General features: G+C 38.5%; 1 protein-coding gene across 1 annotated transcript; it reads right to left on the bottom strand.

Moving 5' to 3' along the window:
- Positions 1-345: 345 nt before the first annotated feature.
- INHBA (inhibin subunit beta A) lies at positions 346-18,058 on the bottom strand. The gene is made up of 2 exons (XM_036379096.2): positions 17,266-18,058; positions 346-6,308 (listed from the first exon to the last, which is right to left on the bottom strand). Exons 1-2 carry the CDS (start codon positions 18,056-18,058, stop codon positions 5,422-5,424), a joined length of 1,680 nt encoding a protein of 559 aa, XP_036234989.1. The 3' UTR covers positions 346-5,421.
- Positions 18,059-21,642: the final 3,584 nt, after the last annotated feature.

Genomic DNA, 21,642 nt, shown 5'->3' with positions numbered 1-21,642 from the left:
GGTTAAAGCACTGCATGTAGTATGCAAAATAATAATAATAACAATAATAATAATATCAACAACAAAACACAAAATGATAAAAACAAAATAGGCTTCATAATATCTTGGCTTTCATAATTTATATATATGTATATACATATATATAGTTGTGTGTATATATATATATACTGTAGACATATATATAATATGTATATATATAATATAATTCAATGTAATATAACATAATATTATATGTTATGTCATATTAAATTGTATTATATTTCATATATACATATTATTATGGAGATATATATACATACATATAGAATATATATATGTGTGTATATATATATCTTCAACCCATCGTCAATGTATTGTTTTTGAAAGTATTTAAATACAAAGAAACCCATTGAGAATTAACAGATTCATTATATCTCAAAAAATAAATAGCTATAAAACCCAGAAGTGCTGCTTGTTTCGGCCCATGAAAACCTTGCTTCTAATTGTTCACAGAAGATCAAATTATGATTTTATTTACTCATGCTGAAAACGTTTTACTCCACATGTAATGCAATGAGAGCATGTGGGGGAGTAAAGCTTTTTTCAGTGTAAGGAAAGGGATTAGCATCTGGTTCTTATACTGATATACACTATTGACATGAGGTTTAACTTAAAGAACTTAATAATTTCCATTGTATCTACCTATACTTCAGAAATAGATTTTTCTCAATTTATTGATGCTGACTAGTAACCTTTCTAGGAAAGGAGACTCTCTGAAAATCAATGGCATTGCTTACAGAGTAAGGCACAATTCCACGTGAGTAACTATAGTCCATCAATTTTGAATTTTGCACATAAACTTACAGATGCCTGAAGTTCTCTGCCTAAGAGATATTGCTGCTAGCCTCTACATGGTCTTGTGGTGTCACTGTTAAATGAACTTGACAGCTTATTTCTCAACTAAATACATAAAAAGGAGGTATATATAATGCAACCCTACTCTGCAGTGATTTGGTAGGAGAGTGTTTCTATTGAAGTCAATGACAAAACTCCCATTTCATTCAATTTTACAGTTTTGGGCACTAGACCATATGAGTGCATAATAATTACAAGCATCTGTAAGCATTTTCTTTTGCTAAATCTAAAGGATACAAATACATTCAGCCCTCCCAAAGAAATATCTTAGCATGCACTTATGCCAGTTTCTTAGGCTATGTAACCAGAGCATATGACATGGAGATGTGAAAAGACAACCAAATGTGGTCAGCTCTCAAGCAATAAGATTATGGAGGCACTAAACAAATACATTTCTGTGATTAAATATATACTGAAAATGTATTTTCAATATAAACAGTAAGTAGGTTATATGGAAAGGAATGTGTTAGTAGTTAAGAGCCTTTCTTTCTTTTTTTTGGTACAGTCATACCTGAAAGGAGAAGTTATTTTTAAGGCTGCATGCCCTAGAACAACTTCTTAAATATGGTAACAATTTCTAATGCTATTTTAAGTACATGCAGATTTAATTAAATCAAATTATCAGGGATGGGCTATTTTGCTGGAATCATTCAGTCTTGATTAACATCCAAATTTCTTATTTTACTTTATCATACAGTTTTTCATTTCCCCCTATTTTAAATAACTCTGACCACAAATCAAAACCCCATGACTGATTCTAGAGATTGGAGGGAGAAATCTTTTAAATTTGTGACCAGCATACACATACAAATGCAAGCTAAAAAAGTAGGGCTTGGAACACTTCTTGATTTGAAAACTTTTTTCTGTTTTTGGTGTAGCTATAATGAAACATGCTCACAATATCTAAAATCCTATATTCTTTCCTCACTTGGAAGTTGTCTCAGGCTAGTTTCATGTTTTTCAGGCCAGTCCCTATTCATCACATTACATCTGCTATCAAATTCAGGATGAGAATTATTTTTTAAAGGTTCTTTCTCCTTTAGCCAGAAAAACCATGAGTTTTTCTAAACCAACTTTGCTAGCAGCCAATGGGAGTTTTGCCATTGTCATCTAGGGGAAGGTTCGGGGATTTCATGTCTCCAATGCTCTCTAAGTAATCACTGTTGAGAATAAATTTTATCAATGTGAGCCATCTGACCTGTTTCCCTTACTACTCTGTTCAGATCCACCGTGATGCAAACAGCCTCATTCAAATAATTGGATTAAGCAGCATTGGCTGTGGTGCCATTCACTCAGAATCCTTTCTCTCCCTTGATAGTGCCCACAGCAGAAGGAACCTGTCATTCACCCTGGCACAACTTTACTCATGTAAGTAGTTTTACTGATCTTGTAAGGAGGCCAGTTGACATCAGAGGGCCTGTTGACACAGGTAACCATTCTGGGACATCTGATGATATCAATAAGAGTTCTGGGGCACCCAATTTTTAGGCCAAGTACAAAGACCAATGAACTAAATGGTATCCTCAACAACTCTCACAGACTGTGTCCCTGTTCCTGCTGCTCCAAAGGCTGGCTCTGCTTCTAGAAAAATTGACAGAAATTCTGCCACATGCTTCAAATAAGCAGGGCCAAGATCTTCATTAAATTTATAAAGATAAATTAGTTGTGCATCCTTTTTTTTTTCCTGAAAATTTTCCTACTAGCATTTGGTATCCCTCACTTTCCCCAGGAAGAAAACACAAAAACCCAACAAACTTCTGCAAATAATTTAAATCAGAAAGCCTTGATATTTTACAGAACACTTCAGTGACAAATTTAGTGTTTAACCAATTATATTTTTTCAACTTTTTTCTTGCAAATTGCAAACAAGTCTGTAAAAAAACTGTGTTGTATAAAAAGTACATAAATGTATAACCCATTAGCTGTACTATGCAATCTAAATATTGTGGAATAAATTAGATAGAAAACTTATCTATACGCATGTATGTTGATACCTATTCAACAGAGGAAAGGGCTATTTTTTTTTCTTTCTTTTTTTTTTCTTTTTTTTTCCCTTTTCATTTTTATCTCTATAGATACATACAAATACGGACATGCGCCCATGCGCACATACATCTGCACACACAGAGAACACACACGCACACATGCACACACAAACAGTTTTGGCTGACAAAAAATGAAGGCCCTGATTACACTGTTAAACATGGTTCTTGCCATGAAGGTGCTAACACACTATCCCTAGCCAGTGTGACTGGGTTATATTGTGCTATCTTTTTTCTTTTTTTTCTTTTTCTTTTTTTTTTTTTTTTTAACAGACTGTGCTCTCAGCAAGACGGGGAGCTGTGTTAGTACTTCTTTCCAGGAGAGGCATTTAGAAGCCTGTCCCCTCAGAAGGCAGCTAACTGGGGCTTGGTTCAGCAAACCTAGGAGAGTCTGAAGCTTCAGGCTCAGGGTTATCAAACTCAGTGTAAACAGGGCCTAAAGGTTTCTCCCATTCCCTCTTATCATCTCCCCCTACCCAAAGACAAATGTAAGTTTAACATTCTTTTAAATATGACAGCAAAAATTTTTTTAAAAAACAACAACTATCTACCTATGCCCTACGGGTTGGACCCTTCAGGTTAGGTGTTGACACTGAAAATTAGGTCTTACAGGTAACACGCAAACCCATTAAGAGTTGTCATGCTAGAGGGTGGTGGTTGAGAAAGCCAGCATTTCAGCAAAGACTGTATTTCAAACAGAAATCCAACCACAATTGCCATTTTCTGTATATTTGCAGGAGCAATGGTGGATAGGGCCCAAGGCTGCTTGTAATTTTACATCAACACTTTTTAAGTGTATACCAGCACTTTAGGTTTCTCTTGCACAAATACCATTTTGAACATGTAGCCTCCCATTTGGCAGTAAGAAACAAAAAATCTTTTAACATACTGTGCTTTGCACACAAACATTCATTGTTTTAAGAACAGTAAAATGAAGCCAGAAGTGCTTATACCTTGTGTATACATACATATATACATACAGAAATATATACATATATATGTATATCCCTTGGACAAAGCTGTTTCCCTGCAATGCACATTTGCTGTGCATCAGGGCCGAGTTTAGTGTTGTACATACAAAACAGTATGATTATGCTCAGATGGACCTCAGATCCAAGCACTTTGGATCCAAATCCCAGGGATTTTCTGGGCTTACTTGAAATGGTGATTTTTTTGTTGAGGGCACTATTTGAATTTAACTGGTTAACAGATATTCTAGCCTGAATGTAATCAACCCACTGACTCTTAATTCAAACCCTAACTCATTACAGGTGAATGGTACCAACCACAAACAGACTTTATAGAGGCTTGCACAAATGTCTTTGGTGTATGTGTCTATTCATTTTAAGGTACAAAATAATAATAATTATTATTATAATAAAAATAGCTATTTTGTGTGCTGTAGCAGTTCTTGTATAGCTCACAATAAGTGCAGCTCTCAACCCCTCCCACACCCAACCACCCTCCCTTGCAAATATTTGTTAAATAAGGATTAGACAGGTCAGACACCATTGTAGTGCAAATAGTAAACGATTAAAAATTTTTTTTACAAAATATAGAAATGTTTGACTCCAGCAACTGGACAAACATGTTCCTTTCAAGTATCTCTCACCAAAGATTTTTTTTTTAAAACAAGTTACTTCCATTTTAAAAAAAAGTCTCTCTGTTTTTTTTTTTCTTTCTCTTGCAGGTAAACAGTTTCAAACCATCTAGGTTGCATAGTTCTAACATTGTAAGCACCTTTACAGAATGTAACTTTTATTCTTTCATTAATTTTTTGTTCCCTTTTTTTCTTCCTTTTTCTTTTTTCCTTTTTTCTTCTTTTTTTTTTTTTTTGTAAATGTAGTGCAGAAGATGAAGGTGTACACTGCACACTATTGACCCTTGATCAATGTTAAGTATGTGTTTTGTGTCTGTATGTATAGAGACGTGTATATAAATACATAGCCATATATATACAAACACAAACACTATACACCTACTCAGTTGCTCTGTAAATGTGGGGGGAAAGCGCCAGTGACTGCAGTGATCATACACATGGCTTTTCATTGACCTTTTGGACTTTCCAAATTTCTGCAGGTTAGATGAGCTGCTACCATGGCTTGACCTGATGGGTAACTAAGGGAGGGAACAGAATTTCCTTCCCCTAGTAGTAACTAATGTTTAGTATACTATGTAACAAGATAAGGAGCATACTGAAAGGAAGGGGAAATCCCCAATCCATACCACCATTTTGACCTATCTTGTTCAAGCCCAGCTTCATGATATTTTCTTCCTTTTTTGTAGCCGAAGTCTTTTCTGATCTTCCATAAGTCTTTTTTTCCCTTCTTTTTCTCTCTCTCCCTTTTCTTGCTCTCTTCTATTTTTGTTTATATTTCTGATGATTGTTTCACTCAAAAAATATTTTACCATGTCTGGTCTTTCCTCTTCTTGGGCTTTTGATACATTTTCTACTTAACAAGAAGGGTCTTGTGCACACTAGCGTCTATGAACAGCCACACTCCTCCACAATCATATTCTGTATGTCTTTCTTAATGATGTTCTGGCCATCGTCATAGTAGAGCATGGACATAGGCCGGAGCTTGGTGGGCACACAGCACGATTTGAGGTTGGCAAAGGGGCTATGGCCCCGCATGCGGTAGTGGTTGATGACAGTGGAGTGGAAAGATAATGATGAGCCAGATGTGCCTGCTATATGGCTGGGACACTCTCCTTCGCAGTAGTTGGCATGATAACCTGTAGGAGCAATGATCCAGTCACTCCATCCTATGTCCTTGAAGCTGACAAAGAACTGCTTCTTGCAGCAGATGTTGACTTTGCCATCACACTCCAGGCCTCGTCTTCGCCGCCTGTGCTGGCGATCCTCTGAGTGCCGGGCAAGCATCATCAAGAAGGGCCGATGTGATTGCTCCTTCTCCTCTTCTCCTGTGAACTCTCCAGCTTCCTTTTCTTTCCCTTCCCCATCATCTTCCTTTTTCTTCTTCTTTCCCAGTAGCACCAGGTTGGCTCCAGTCTCTTGACACAGGTCACAGGCAATCCGCACATCCAAAGAGTTCTTGCCTTGGTCCAGGAGTCTCTGGACACTGCTGGAGACAGGGAAGATGTGCCAAGTGCTCTTACGAGTGTCCACTGCCTTTTCTGAAATCAAAGTCTCACTCTTTTCACCTTTCAGCCCCCCATCCTCTGTATCTTCTGCTCCTTCAGAATTGCCTTTTGGCTGTTGCTGCTGTTGGAACAGGCGGATGGTGACTTTTGTCCTGCTCCGGTTGGCCTTGGAGACCTTCAGGAAGAGCCACACTTCAGCATGCTCCACCACCGATAATTCACTGCCTTCCTTGGAAATCTCAAAGTGCAACATTTTCTTGGCTGTGCCTGATTTGGTAAATGGAAATAGACAGGAAGAGCTTGTTAGTATGTCTGCTTGATTTTGTTAAAGAGACTTCTGTTACTTTTTCCACAGGCATGAAGTGCCCTAGGTTTTCTATTTGGTTCTTTAATTTTTATGGATTTTCTGTTCTAACTTTCCTTCACCCCCTCCTCAGTTTATATTTTGTGAAAATTCTCTTTTTAGAAAAGTATACATTTGCCTGTTTTCCAGCATATTTTAACCAGAGCATTTTTCATAGTAACAATGTAAAGGATTAATGTAATTAATGTAAAGGATCTCATGGCAAATAAGCACCAGTGGCTGCCAAGGTTTACTTAAGCTGTCTTTGTGATCACTGTGAGCTGAAAGGCAAAAATGATTTATGATGGCAGTCCATATGTACCATATGCAAAAAAAATCTACACCTAATATCTGGTTAGGAAATAAGGCCCAGTGCTACCAGTTCTTTAGCAATACTTTGAAAATTATGTGGGGAAGAGGTTTACACTCTCCCTCCATAACAATACATCCTTCATTTGCATCTTACAATGAGTTTGTAAATATCTATTGTTTCAAAAACAAACACATGCTAAAATATGAACCTCTACTTTAAGAAGTTTTCAGATATATATTGTAAAGAATTGAAGAATTGCAGCAGGCAGACTTTTCATCCTGTTAGCTGTAGATCCTGTTCCTAATTTAAGGCACTGTACTTGCTGTGATTATAGTAATGGTGAATACACTAAGAAATGAGCTAAAGAACTGTATAATTATGGGATGGTTCTCTGGCATAATTGTATCAACTTGCTAAGATGTCATTATGATGATTGTGATGGTGAGGAGGTGTTTCTCGGATACAGAGCTCATATCCCTGGCAGAAGTTGGAATGAATAATGAGGGCTGTTTAATGATTTGATCACTAGAGCATGAAGAAGTTAAGAGAGAATGAATTAGCTGGGGGATGGTGGTGATATAATTTTTTCAAGAGAGGTAATTTTCTATTTTCTTAACAAAAAATATAAAAAAGAAAAAAAAAGCCCTAATGATGTCTTTTGTTCCTTCTCAGTATGGAGGCCAGGATGGACTGGGGTCACAGATTTGCAATATATAGATATCTGGCCTTAGCGAGAAAGAAAATGTATTCATAATTATCAATTTGTCATTAACATTATTCTTGAGCTACCCATAGTTGTTTACCAAATTTTCTGTGCAGCAATTCTTCTTGTCAGTGAACTGTAACTTTGCAGTCTAAGACCAGAAAGTGGTGATGAAAACAGAAGTAGCAGGACACGTAACAGGAAAAGCTGCCCTCTTTGTAACAAGGGTCTTCTCCTTGCTTCCCACTGCAACTGATTTCACCACTATAGGCTCCCTGACCATTTCCCTATCTCCCATTCTCAGGTGAGACAGGACTGGAGCAAAATCACGAGACATCTACCTTATGTTCACTTGCAAATTCAAGAGTTGCTGATTTCTGAAGTTTGCAGGCAGGCTGGGCTGCCCCTTGAGCTACCTGTTGCTTTTCTTCTCTGTGGAGTACTAGCACTGACACATTCAGCTTTCCCTCGTGGCATTCCCAGGTCAAAGAGAGACACATTTCTGAATTACAGTGTCCAAAGGGCATAGTGTTTTGTTTTTGTTTTCCCACTAAGTGAGAGTGTGAAATTGTAGACTTTAACTGTCACTGAGATATGGAAACACATGGTTTATGATAACTGCTTCTCACAGATGGCTGATGCCAGTCTTCAGAGTGAGTTACATTAATTTCTTCTTTTAAGGAAGTAGCTTATAAAAAAGATAGAGCAAGCTGATCAGTACTGTGAGGCATGATGAAAGTATTCTTTTTCTATTATTTTTTAATTGATCCATTCAATAATGACTGAATGGCTAATGCTGGGTTCTTTTCCATTCTGGTAATCAAACTATATCAAAGCTGCCAGCTGTGTTTGAACAGAGGTCAGGTGATAGACACCAGTGTCACTCCTGACTCAGTTTCAGAGCATGAGGAGTTGTACAGTGACATCCCTCCAGTCCAAAGGAAGTCCAAAAGGCTGGTTGCCTTGTACATAGGGTGTTAAGGCGTGTTCTCTCAGATAATGGACACTTCTAAGGGCTGTGAGAACTAGCCAGTCTCTGGCTTTATTCCCCCTGACTCTCCCTTCTAAAGCCAGCTTCTAACTTTAGGTTATCCCTTGCAGTCCTGATAAATCCTTTCTGAGGGGGGTCTGGACTTAAAGGGAACCTGAAAGCAGGTCATGTGCCAAGGGTGGGTTGCTGCCAACCAAGACTCTCCATTCAACCCATTCTGCTTGCTGCCTCTACCCAATCAAACCTTGGTGAAAAAAAAAATGTGGTTTAGATCAAGCTGCAGAAGACCTTCTGGTACCATCAGCTTCTTCCCAGCTGCTCTCTTTCCCCAGACCTCACAGACTTCTGTCTGGAATAAGCATGGATTGCTGGGAATTGCCATATTTATTTTGCATTCTTGAGAAACCAAGCTGGGCATAGACAGCAGTTCTGGCAGTACCAGGGGTCCTGTGCATGGCAGATCAACTGTGCTGGGTGCATGAGAAGCTCATCTGTGTTGGAAATGGACAAAAAACCTGATCTGGTCATCTGCTCTGGAGAAAGCAGATAGGGTGTGGAGACCTGGCTCAACAGTGGAAGAAGCTGTATGACCTATCTAATCTAAAAATCCAGGCAGCCCTGAATTACAGAATAATCTAGCACTGTTAAGTGCTAGTGCATGGTATTTCACATTCTGCTATTTACTTCCTAGTGGGAGTTGAAAATAGTTAGGAAGTGACGTATCTGCAACAGCAAATATTCACATTACCTTTTGCACTGGCCAGAAGTGTAGTGATGCAAGCAGTCTTTTTGACAAATATTACATGAAAGGAACAGGACCTCAAAAACCCTCTTAAATAGCTTTTCAAATGCTCGTCCATGTGTGAAAGTAGAATTCTTCCTCACTACTAAAAATATTTGAACAGTATGGTGAAAGTACATGAGTACTTGCTTTTTCTTTATTTTAGGGAAGTGAGCTTAAACAAGGTAGCCTAAGACATGTCCTTATACAGGGATAACAGCCTCCTTGTAGGTTGTTAGCTACAATAACAGCCTCTCTGGATGTTGTTAGCTACATTTTCAGAAACAAATGGTGGGCTAAGAGTCTAAAGAAAAATGATGCAGGAAGCTTATCTGAGCCTAATATTTCTGAATGAAACAGAATCCTGAAACCTGCATAGCTAATAAAAGGTTTTATAGCAATTAAAAAACACTTTCCCTTTCATAGGTCTTTTTAGAAGGAGACTGGGAATAGTGCAAGGTTGAGGATAAAAAGCATGCTTTCACATTAGGAAAAAACGAAGCTTTTCTGAATTCTCTCCACATTCACAACTAGTTTGTTACGATCACACAGCACAAATGGTATGAATCCTGCAGTTTTTAAGAGGTCACTGTTCTCAGACAATCTCATTTTGAAATCAGAGTTTGGCCTGTTCTAAAACCAAATTGAGACCTTAGGATCTGACTTATTATGGTTACACATTCACTTTATAACAGGATCTCTGTTTCCAAAAGGTTCAGTGCTACAATAAAATAAATTCTTCAAGTGTTCTGAGACAAAAAAATAAAAATAACAATAAAAATCTATAGTTAAATTTCTCCAAATATTTCTTAGGGATTTAGCAGTCTTTCTTTATAGGTCTGAATTAACAGTCAGGATTAAAGCTTCAGTTCATCAAACTGAAGGTAAAAGGGAGACTCCTGAAATTTGGGGATGGTATCACTTCCATAGTTACATTTGGTTTACCCTTTTTTCCTGCTGTTACATTTGCCATGGGTGATTTGCAAGGGTCTTTTTCCATTCGTAATCATCCTGCTCCTCCTGCCTGACTGCTGAGGAAAGACCTACAGCCCAACAGTGATAATGCCTTCATCACTTCCATGCTCATATAAACAGCAGTGTCAACAGCCTGGATTGTTATCATAGCAGAAGGCAGTTGAAAAAGGAGACAAGGGATTACTTTGGGCTCCTTTTGATTGCTTTTCCTCATTTCCCTTTCCCAAAACATTGGAGAGGCCACCTCTCTGCTCTACTGCTGAGCAAAGTCCCTTCCAGAAGGAGGGTTGTGATGCCAAAGGAGCAGTCTAGCAGGGCAAGTGACACCAGCAAATTATGTGAGAAGTGGTTAAAAATACAAGCTCTAAGTAGTGCATATATGGTAAAAGGTTTAATGGAAGGAGTTACTGAATGGAAAGAAAGTGTAGCAGTATATATAGCATGGAAGTTTTCTCATATCTGTTTTTCTCTTCACCAGTGCTCATGCACCTTTTTAGGAGAGAAACCTGAACATGCAAGCAGAGGAGAGCCTGCACAGGTACCCTCCTCTCCACCTCTGGAAGGGCTGGCCAGGGCTCGCACAGGACTCTGCAGTCAGCACCTGCTCCCAAGCAGCACGTGGGTGATGGGCATGGCACAGTAGCCCGTGGAGAGACTGGCAGAGCCCTTGAGGGCCCAGGCCCAGGAGGACTGGAGGCCCTGCATGAGGTAGCTGATGCTGTGATCCAGCAGGGATCTGCAGGTCCAGTGTGCTCTTCCTCTGAGGCTAAGGATCCTTCCCTCTGTATGGCTGGCTTTAACTATGCTGTTGAAGTTCCGTTATTTGCAATTTGCAGCAGGATTCAAGATCAAGCCCTGCTATTTCATGCTATATATAGATACTAGGTGGGGTCGAAGCTATACAATTGAGAGTATCTTCTTTTGAGTAAAATGCAAAAATATTTAATTTTTTTTACCTTTATGCTCTTAAATTATTAAGGCTTTTTCTTTCATAATGAAAGCAATTATTCTTTGTAACATTATAATGTGGCTTATTCTTAATTTCTCTTAATACACAGAATTTATTTTCCTTTGCAAAATGCTCAGTGTGTAAGAAGGTGCTGTCGCTTTAAATATCTATGCTTCACCGGTGCTTAATTTTGAAACGTTTTTACATTATACTGTAAGTGAACTGTTTTTCCATACAAAGCAAGCTTTTTTTTCCTTTTTTAGTTGCTAACTTTACTACTGCCTATGTTTAGATTTGGGGGAATTTGTACTGCGTGCCAATCTGTAATTACATTCAAAAGCATCCTTCCCTTCACTTCTCATTTCCGTTCCCCAGGAGACAGAAAAAAAATAGGTTACTAGAAAGGTTCCTCTAAAGAGAGTGAAGAGAAGAGCATGGTTATTGAGAGATAATTGCTCAAAATGTTTACTAATGAGTGACCACTGGAGTTAGATGAATTCTTTGCAGTGTAGAATTTATTCAGAGAATTTGGTGTTATCGTCTGGTAATTATCCCCTAGGCAGACTGATGATTACAAATCTCCTATTGCCACAGTTAGACAGTGGCCATTTCTGTGAATGCATTTCAGCCTATGGATCACTGGCAAACAATTTATTCTGATTATTCATTATCCAGCATATGTGACCACTCATCCAGGTCACATACTTTCATTCCTGCTCCCTTACTGTTGCCTCTTACAGTGAGAGGGGAAATTATGGCACAATTAATACCTTATCTTCATTCTTACTTACCATTAGCTGCCAGAAAAGGAAGATTTTGTTGTAAGAGAAAAATAAACCAAAAAAGAAAATCAGGAAAAAAGAACTATTCCCTGAGTGCTCGTGGGGGAAAAAAAAGCAGCAGCAGCGACTTTATTTAAATAACTTTTCTTGAAAAGTTAACCCAAAGAGGCACTGACAAGGTCATTCAGAATGTGAAATAATTCAGTTCTGGTGAACCTTGACTCTCCTCTGCTATTTTGTTAGGAAGCACTTTACATCCACAGCTTTGAGTTCTTTCCAAATTGAAAGCCCTTCCCCCACATGGCTTCAAATATTTAGAAACAAAAAAGGTGTTTGTTTGGTTGAAGTTTGGTTTTTTTCTTTTATTTGATTTCTTCATTTACGTTTAAAATAGCTCAAGAAAAGTTTAGGAACATTTGCACCAGTAAAATAATCCAAGGTAAAAACAATCCCAAGGCTTCATCTTTTTTCTTTTCTTTTTTTTTTTTTTTTGAGAGAGCAATTTTTTTGTGCATACTTGTAATAATTTGCTGTAAATTCTAAAATTAAGTGGATCAGAGGCTGCCTGTTTGTTTTCATTAAAATATTTAATTTCTGAGCACTAAGGCCCAAATCCCAGGCCCACTGAAATGAATAACAGAATTTCCAGTTGCTTCCAGTAAACTAAGCTTCAATCCTATATCAACGTTGCAAAGCTCTGTTGCATTAAATGAGATTGCCTTCTCACAGGCATATCTCTATATACAGATATAGATATAAGATTTCCTCAGCATGAATCACTTACATATATGCAAGGCAGATATATCCTGCACAGAGGAAACACATGAATGCACATCCTTGTCTGCAGGAATGGTATGGGTACAGGGAGAGGTATAGGAGCACGTCTGCCTGGTATACCTGCATGTAAGGACATACGTGTGCTCATACACACATACAGGCAAATACATATTCAGATATTCCCTACTAGCACACAAAACTGTGGGCCTGGCTACACAGAGATGGACACATACAGTACTTTCTTTTTCTCAGGTATGTTGTTCTAAACTGGTTCCCACCTTTCTGGATTCATCTGTGCTTTCTCAGGTTGTTCTTTAAACCAACCAACCACTCTTAATTCTCACATTTTTGATACAGAGAAACAGATCAATACAGAATGGCTTTCCTCTTCTGGAAGCAGTTTGCCTTCATTTGCTAAACCTGAAATCTTTGATTTGGTATGCCAGGGGGGAGGGGGACAGGAGGGAAGAAAAATCAACAAGGGAAAATAAGCTTGTTTTCTAAAAGCCAAGGAGACTGCATTAAAAAATGATGTGAGCAAATCATCTCATAGGATGATTCATGGTCACATTTCTCAGTATCTTGTAAAAAATAATATTTATAATTTCTGATCTCTCTAGATTTCCAGCACTTCTAGCATCCATCTTTTACTCCTCTACCTATTTCCTTCCTGCATTATTTTCCTAGCAGCTTTTCACTCCAGTGAATCCTTGCCTTTTAAATAAACTAGAAGAGAGAAACGATCCTCACTCAGAGCAGCTACAGATAAGCATAAAGATCTCTGGGATTCAGAGTCCAATTAGGTAAAATAAGTGTGCGGGAATGTTGCCTCGTGTGGAGCAAAAAGCCTTTGGAGTGTGCCCTCTCGTGGCCGTTCTTTATTCAGCATGAATACTTGTACCCTTAAATACAGTTATTTTCAAAAGAAAATTGTCAAAACTATTCAAAATACATAAGCGACACATCCTTGCGGGTTTTTTTCATCCTGAACTGCCAGCTTGGTTGTATACGGTAGGTGAATACATGTATCCCTCTGCACATGAAGGTAGGCATCACATGATCAAGTCAGTTCACCTGGAATTCTGTATGAAGTGGTACAAAACAGTGGAAGTGGTCTAAATAGCTGGCAGACTCTTCTTTTTTTACCCTGGAATTTCTCCTGAAGATAAATCTTTAGCTTTCTGTATTTTCATCTGATAATTCCTGTCACCCTCTCGGGGGCTGATGTTAGCAACCCATTTTCATTGGTAGTTTAGTTGCCAGGATCAAATTCAGTTGGCAGAATCCCAGAACTGCCTAATAAGCTGTCTACTTAAAATAATGAACTAGTTAGTAGCCAATCATATTTATAAGTATTGAGTATCTCTGTTGTTGAACCTGTTGGATTTGCTTGTCACAAAATTTTATGACCCCGCTCCTCAAAAAACTGTTTTTAAGACTTTGAAGTAACACACAGAACTCTGGCACAGCTTCCCTTACAGCAGAACTAATTGACGTTAGTAATCTTAGTTTGATATGCAAGTAGAAAGTAATTTTCATGTTTTACTTTTAAGAGTGCCAAAGGACAGTAAGGGTGCATTTGTAACTTTTGCCCAATACTCACAGTCATTAGTTTTACAGAGATCTGTCCGGATTTGTTAGCTGTAAAAAGTACCTGCCAACTATTTTGCTGATTTCCTGGACATAACTACACCTGTTCTTCAGACAAGTTTACTGCATTTATTTGCCCTCTAATTGTCTGAAGTCTGTTCTTGTTTGAATTTTGGTTTATTTTAGAAAATAGCAGTCTCAAGACAGAGCGGCATGCACAGGGTGCTGCTTGTTCATTCACCCCACTTCTTTGCATGTTTGAGAATATGGCTGATGAAAGATGGAAATACTACTTTTTTATAGAGGCAAGTAATTAATGTGGCATCTGAAAGACATTTCCCTAAAGGCTTTGTTTATGTCAAGCTGTACCCAAAGAAACAAGAAGCCTAAAGTCTTATTTTGCTTTTTGTAGACATTTTTTTGATACAATATGAGATGTTTTCATTCATTTTCATTGATTTCTTATTGCCCTCTATTGAGGCAGAGTGAGTTTGATGTTAAAAGCCAGAAACACATTAACCTGGCTGTGAGCAGAACATGTTTGTTCTCCTGCTTGGTGTTTAAATTTCTTCATGCTATTCTCAGTTCCCACAGTACGAAAAGTGGAGGGTGTCCCTGTGGCTATATTCAATTCCTGTCTTTTTAACTCATACTTCCTATATGACATTTCACTTGCCTTTGGTTTTTGCCTCACTTTCCTTTACAGTAAAAAAACACTGGTTTAATATTTGATAGGAATAACTTCCAGTGCACAAGAGGACAGGATCTCAAGAAGCGCTTACTTAGGTTGTTGCAGCATTGGCACCTGTAAAATGTGGTAGATCCTCTGATGTTAGCAAGTTACCAGGTGAATGGCTGTAGATGAATATGGTACAGTAATCTGAAGTTACTCCACAGAGTGGATTTATCATTTCCATTATAAGCCCATACCAGAGCTCAGTTTTTATGTTGCTCATAGTCCCTCCCTTGTCCCAAATCAAAGAGGTATGGAAAGGCAGCAGGTATGGAAAAAATGGACAGAGCAGCCCTCCTGCCTGGGCTTCCAGGATCGTCTTAGTACAAAGGAATAGAACTGTGGCAGGGAGGAGAAGGCATGAGAACACAGTGGATGCCCCTGTCCTGCAGCTCCATAGCGTTAAGTCCTCTTCAAGTAATTTGTCAGCAGCAGTAGGACAACGCTATGTAAATCAAGCTGAGCGACAGTGTTGGTGGCTGGTGGCGGGGGATCGGTGGCAGGATGATTGGCCAGTGTGTGGGCAATGGCATGATTTCTGCTGCTCACGTGACTGCAAGAGCCAATGGCTTCGGGAGCCGCCGTTGGAGGGTATTGTACAGAGTAGGCATATATCAAATTCCAAATTCCTTTGTGTCAGAGCTCAGGAGAGACAATAATGTGTTTACAAATGATTGCGACGCACACAGTGAAGAGAAACCACTGTTCATGCCATATGTGTTCCACTGTGCTCAGAGCGAGCTGCTGAAAACCAGGTGGGGAATCCGACTTGTAGACAGCTTAGAGGTTTCCTTGCTTTTATAAATTCATTTCTAAACTAATGTTGAGCTGCCCCTGCTTCTAATGACCTCTGGCACTGACACCTACTCTCTGCTTTCTGAAGTGGAGGGGATGGAAAAACTGAAAGGCCTGAGCTCTCATGCTGAAAGAACTGATAATATGTATATTGACAAGGACTCCAAAGGCAAGGGCTCCTTGTACAGTTGGAAATCAGACAGCCAGCAGGAATGTCTGCACTTAAAAGTATGCACACTTCTTGTGCATGGCTTCCCTGCAATCAGAACATCTGAGTCAACAGGTTTTCAGGACTGGAAACTCTGAGTGTTGTCTTAATTGTTTATACTGCTGCAGCAAACTTTTCAACAAAAATGCTTGGAGTTCCTTTGCATACTTTGCCTACCATATGCTGTACCAAACAAAACAATGACATTCTTTTAAAACCGTCTTGGCAACAGGAAAAATGCTTTGGCTAGACAGCATCATAAAAAGTTGTTGTTAGTTAGATGATAGACTTATTGCAAGTAACTGCTATTGATGCATGCATTAGCATACCCACATACACTAACAGATTTATGTGCAGATACACATACGTTGAATTAAAATGGGTTCTGGTCCTAGTCATGTAGGAACAAGACAGCAAAGTACAACTTTAGAGCTGTTTCCCATGGGCAATTTATGTGAGACTTAAGACTTTACTTACTAAATACATATATTCTGAGCTCTTACTGCCTAAGAGTTAGGGGAAAAAGAACTGTGAAACAGTTCAAAATACACCCTACCAAGGTTGCATTTTTGGCAGGAGTGTTTTAGGAGCAGAATCTTTTTTCCAGTATGCAGAAGTCTGTATTACAAATTGGATCAGCTACAGCAACTTGTCCAGTTCTATTGAAGTCATCTGACAGTCCCTGCAACTCTTTATTGCCGAAGATGCTGTGTTAAATTTAAAAAAAAAAAAAAGACAAAAAAAAAGAGGGCAAAAACCCACAAAAAAGCCATCTCACTTGTAAAACTTAAAGCTGCTTCATCTGATTTTGTAACTTCCACTATAATTTTTACATGAAAGGGCTGTTTCTGAAGTAGTTTGCAGTTTACTTTCTGTCTTCATAAACTCCCCAAAAGGCTACAGCCTTTTTTTCTTTTACCATCAACTCTGCAATCCAGCCCTTTACTGCAAGTACTCTGTATTTACAGGCAGAGTTTGGAGGACCCTGCTGCAGCCTGACTTTATGTTCAAGATTGGTTAGAGAGCTTCCTCCCTGTGTGACAGACTGTGCTTAGCAAGTGTAATCTGTAGCCAAGACTAAGTCAGAAAAATCAAATTCCTTCAGAGTCCTACCCCCCCATCCCATTCCTCCTTCTCCCTTCCCCCCAGTCTCATCCTACAACCTTGTAGAAAACATTATTGCTGGGGAGAAGAAAATAAGTTAATTGCAGTTTTGGCAGAAAGGATATTTTTCAGTTTGGGGACAAAGGATATTTTACAGTTTGTTTTTTTTCAAGCACTCACCTGATTCTGCAAAAGTGATGATTTCTGAGGTTTGCTCCACAACTTCATTCATTTCAGCTCTTCTTCCAACATCATCCTCTATTTCCACATAACCATCCTCTCCCACCTTTCCCACGTGGAGTTTTTTGATGGCATTTAAAAGTGCTGCCTTGGGCACTGGCTGGGTGATATTAGGTCTGTCCCTCAAGTGCAACATGTTCAGTATGTGCTTCTTTACTGCTTCCACCATCTCAGGCTGTGAGCTGGGCACATCCTTTGAGAGCGTGGCAAGGGCACATGATGGACAGTCAGTGACTGAACTGTGCCCCTCGGATCCTGGGGTTGGGGAACTCCTCACTATAATCCAGCAAAGCACCAACAGAAATCCTCTCTTCCAAAGCAAAGGCATCCTGGCAGCAAAAGTTGTTGTGATTCCCTTTTTAAAAGGCCCTGCTTTTCCTCCCCCTTCACGAACAGTTTTTTTGGGGGCTGGTTTAGTTTGTTTGTTTGTTTGTTTGTTTTTCCTTCTCTTCAGCAAATTCTCTGGAACAAGAACCAAAAGTTTTCTGTGAAGTTTTGTTTGCAGGTTCCCTCTCTGAATGCAATAAGTGCTGTAGATGTTTGTGGCTGTCAGGGAGAAGAGTTCTGACTCTGTCTCAGAGTAGGAGAGAGACACAGAGAGAGGGAGAGAGAGAGAGAGGACGGATTGGCCTAAAGTGAGTGAGTGAATGAGAGAGGGAGGGAGTTTTGTCTGTGAGTAAAGGCTATGATTAGGAAGGGGGAGGAACAGGCAGGCTGGCTTCCTTATGCTCATTGCTCCCCTAACACACACCTCTCTTCAAATATCACTACTCGTGGTTCCTTCCCTCCCCCCTTTCTAAAAGATCTTCTCATTCCTGTAAATTTACTCTCTTTTTTTCCTTTTTTTTTCCTCTCTGTTTGACCCCTCCCCCCCCAGCTGTCATTCCCCCCCCTTTTTTTCCCTTTCTTTTTGTTTTGTTTTGTTTGTTTTATTCCTTCAACAGTATCACCAGCTTAACTAAACAGAGGAAACATGAATGAATGAAAAGAGTGAAATCTTTAACGAGCACCTTGCTCTTGGTCCTGCCTGGTATTGTTAGGGATAGCAGGAGATGTTAAATAGCTTGTGAATGAGATGGGAATGAGGGCAGGGGCTCTGAATATTTTGAGCAGAACATTATTCTGCCTGGAGTAGAAGCAAAAAAATCTTTTCTGCTCACTTCTAAATGCTGAGGGTTATCAACACTGGCAAAAGGTCTGACAGGCACAAAATAGCACTGTTGTTTGGAGGGCTCTATAATACATGATACACTGCTCAGCTGCAATATGCAGTCAGGCACTGAAAGCCTAAGCAGGAGTTGGTACATATATGTGACATGACATGGTAGTGCCATATAATAGCCCTACTTCTAAGCTAGTCTGTGCCTGGAAATTCTTGGGTAGATAAATTTAGGTTTGGGGTTAATCAAGCAATGCCTGAAAAATGCTTTGAATGTGAAGTGTTACATGTCATCTGGCCAAATCATACTTGCTTCTGACTCAGGCAAAGCCCTCATCGATGCCAATAATAATTCTGTCTGAGTGAAGGCTGAGTAAGATCTTCTACATTTGGCCCATTGTTATTAGGAGGCACTTATTACTTCATTCATTTAAATCACAGACAGCAATCATAATATTAGAATAGGACATTGGAAATTAAATGAAATCTAAAGAACAAGAAGTTTCAACCAGTGTTGGTAGCCCCTTGTCTGTTTATGCCAGGGAGGGCTTTTCTGTGCAGTGAGAAGGCATTCCCTGTGCCACTGCCATGGCTTCAGGTTGCCTTTACATTCTGTATCCTCTCTGTTCTGTTCCTTATCCAGCAAAGTTGAAGTTTGCAAACTCGCTTACATTTGGTTATGGAAAAATGACAGCTATAACTGTATAAATTTTGAGATTCTTCCCTTTCAGGCATTATCTTGTACCGATCTTCTTAGAGCAGCTTCTTTTTTAGTGTTTACTCTCTTTCTTTCCATTCCTTTCATTCTCTCTCTACCACACCTTTGTCTTCTCAGATGGGCTTACCTCCTACCCAGCAAATATTCCACTTGCAGTATATTACTGTCAACCATTGCATTTCACAGTGGAAAGGAGCAATTTATAAATATAAGCATTGAAAGGTCTCTAATTTCCATGAGATGACTACAGGCACATGGGTTAAGAGACAGGCAAGGAATTATAGGTGGAGTAAATGAAACATACAGAAGTAATTGAACAATCAGCCAAAGTCTTACAAATGTTATATATTGCTAGTCCTTTTCAATTAAGATCTTTTATAAGTCTTTTACAGTTATAAGGCATCCACAGTACCCCCTCATCTGTGTTTTACTGACCTCAGTTACTATACTGTTATATACTGTTACACTCACAGGTCTGTCAGCATTATAAACCCTGCAGCCATTCTTATAAACACATCTTTGTAACACAAACCTCACTATAACACATCGAATTTTCTTGGATCTTGTGAACAGCCCAAAGTCTGTTGTAATTATATGAAGTCTGAAAGTCAGCTTGAAATAGAACTAAAAGTTTAATTGGATGAAAAAATAATTTCAGATGAAAATATGCATTCATGATTAGATGTACTAACAGATGACATAATTAAAGGAGTTATATATAGTTCTAATATAGCACCTATCCTAACAGTGTCTGATGAAAAGTAAGGGAGCGGCATAAATCAAAATAAAATGCAGATAAGTATGTCTGGCTTCTTGCTGTGGGGTATATGTTGCTTGCCATATACTACAGGAACAGTTACAGCATACAATCTCTATTACATACAGGTATAGCATATTTTACTTGCATGCCATGATGATGACAGATTTAATGTTAAAGCATAACTTTCTAAAAACCACTCTTTTCTAAAAGAGAGATTCCAATACCGCTGGTACATGGTTTATTTGTACTAACATGTATATACATATATGTACAAAAATGCATACAGAAATATGTTTGAACACATACAGAAATGGTGGCTCAGATTCTTTCTACAAATTACCTGAGCTGCAAAGTTCTGCATATGCATTCATTCAATGTAACCCTAACAGTATCCAACAGCATGCACAGGAATTAAAAGTTTCAGTTTGAAAGGAAAAAAGCTGATTGAAAGTTTTACCTCTCTAGTCCTGACTCTCAGAAGGAGACTGCTGTATTGTGCTTTAAGAACTGCTGAAGTTCCTCTTTGTGGTACTTATAATGCGAAGCTTTATACTGTACTTCTCGTGTGTACACATCACATATAACGTCTGTCAAAAGTGGGCCGGATCACTGTGCTGGATTGGTTAATCCTGTTACATCAGCAATTGACTGTTTTTCCTGTATGAGACATACTTCTTGTAATTAATTATCTAATGGAAACTCCTAATTCTCTAGCATGACAAAATATCATGGATCAACTTGTGGTGATTTCTGTATCCATTTAAAGACTAGAACTTAAAATCAGACAAAGCAAACATTATGAGTCAGGAAGATACACTCCAACTTGTTGTATTGCATAGCTAGATATAGATATTACTAGATGCAGATAACACTATTCTAGTTCAAGTACAGTATTTACCAGATACTTAATTACTACTTTGCAAATTGTTTTCTTCTTCTTACATACTTAAGGATATACCAGATAATCTTTCTGCAAATTTGGATTTTTTTCAAATTCAGGAAAACGCATTTGAGTAAGCATCCTTTGGCTTTGGATGATTTTTTTTTAAAAATTCAATCTCTGAATAAATGTGTCCTTCTGTTTAAATTAGGGATCCCTTTAAAGCTCTTTAAAAAATGAATCATATTGCTCCTGTCCAATTCTCCTTGCTCCTTGACGTGCAGATTGCATCACACTATTAAAAACTGTTTAGACATCTAAAAATAAATTACAATGAACGACAGTTCACATTTTTTGCAAGTGTGGTATTAACACTTGTGGAATAAAATAAAAGGCAATTTTCATTTCAATTTACATTAATGAAAATCAGAAATAACTATGCCAATTAGGCAGCACAGAAGTAATACACAGAAGGTCAAAAGTAAATCCAAAATCCATCTTCTTTCTTAAACACATATAATAACTGGCTTTATGTGGTACCATTTATGACAAATGGCATGATCATGCAGTCTTTACTCATTCATAACACCCACTGATTACCAGAAAATCCCCATCCCTCAGATTTTTTTTTTGGCCTGAATTGTACTTATAATTATATTTTTATGTCCTGTTGGTAGTGTAACTTTAATCTATCTTTGAATATGGCTGATCTGGATCAAAGAAAGATTTCAAGCTTTCAATTTACAGTGATACCAGGGAGTCCTTATCGGAGTGTTGATCCCAACTGGTGTGTGTGCTGT

This window comes from Molothrus ater, chromosome 1, assembly GCF_012460135.2.
Source record: "Molothrus ater isolate BHLD 08-10-18 breed brown headed cowbird chromosome 1, BPBGC_Mater_1.1, whole genome shotgun sequence".
In the NCBI taxonomy this organism is placed as follows: domain Eukaryota; kingdom Metazoa; phylum Chordata; class Aves; order Passeriformes; family Icteridae; genus Molothrus; species Molothrus ater.
Note: the sequence above shows the minus strand (reverse complement) of the source record. Positions and strands in the feature narration are given on the sequence as shown.

Excerpts from the sequence above, each read along its gene's own strand:
- INHBA (XM_036379096.2), bottom strand. The coding sequence starts at position 18,058 with ATGAGCATAAGGAAGCCAGCCTGCCTGTTCCTCCCCCTTCCTAATCAT. Across the intron at positions 6,309-17,265 it reads CATCACTTTTGCAGAATCAG|GCACAGCCAAGAAAATGTTG; the intron begins GTGAGTGCTTGA and ends TTACCAAATCAG.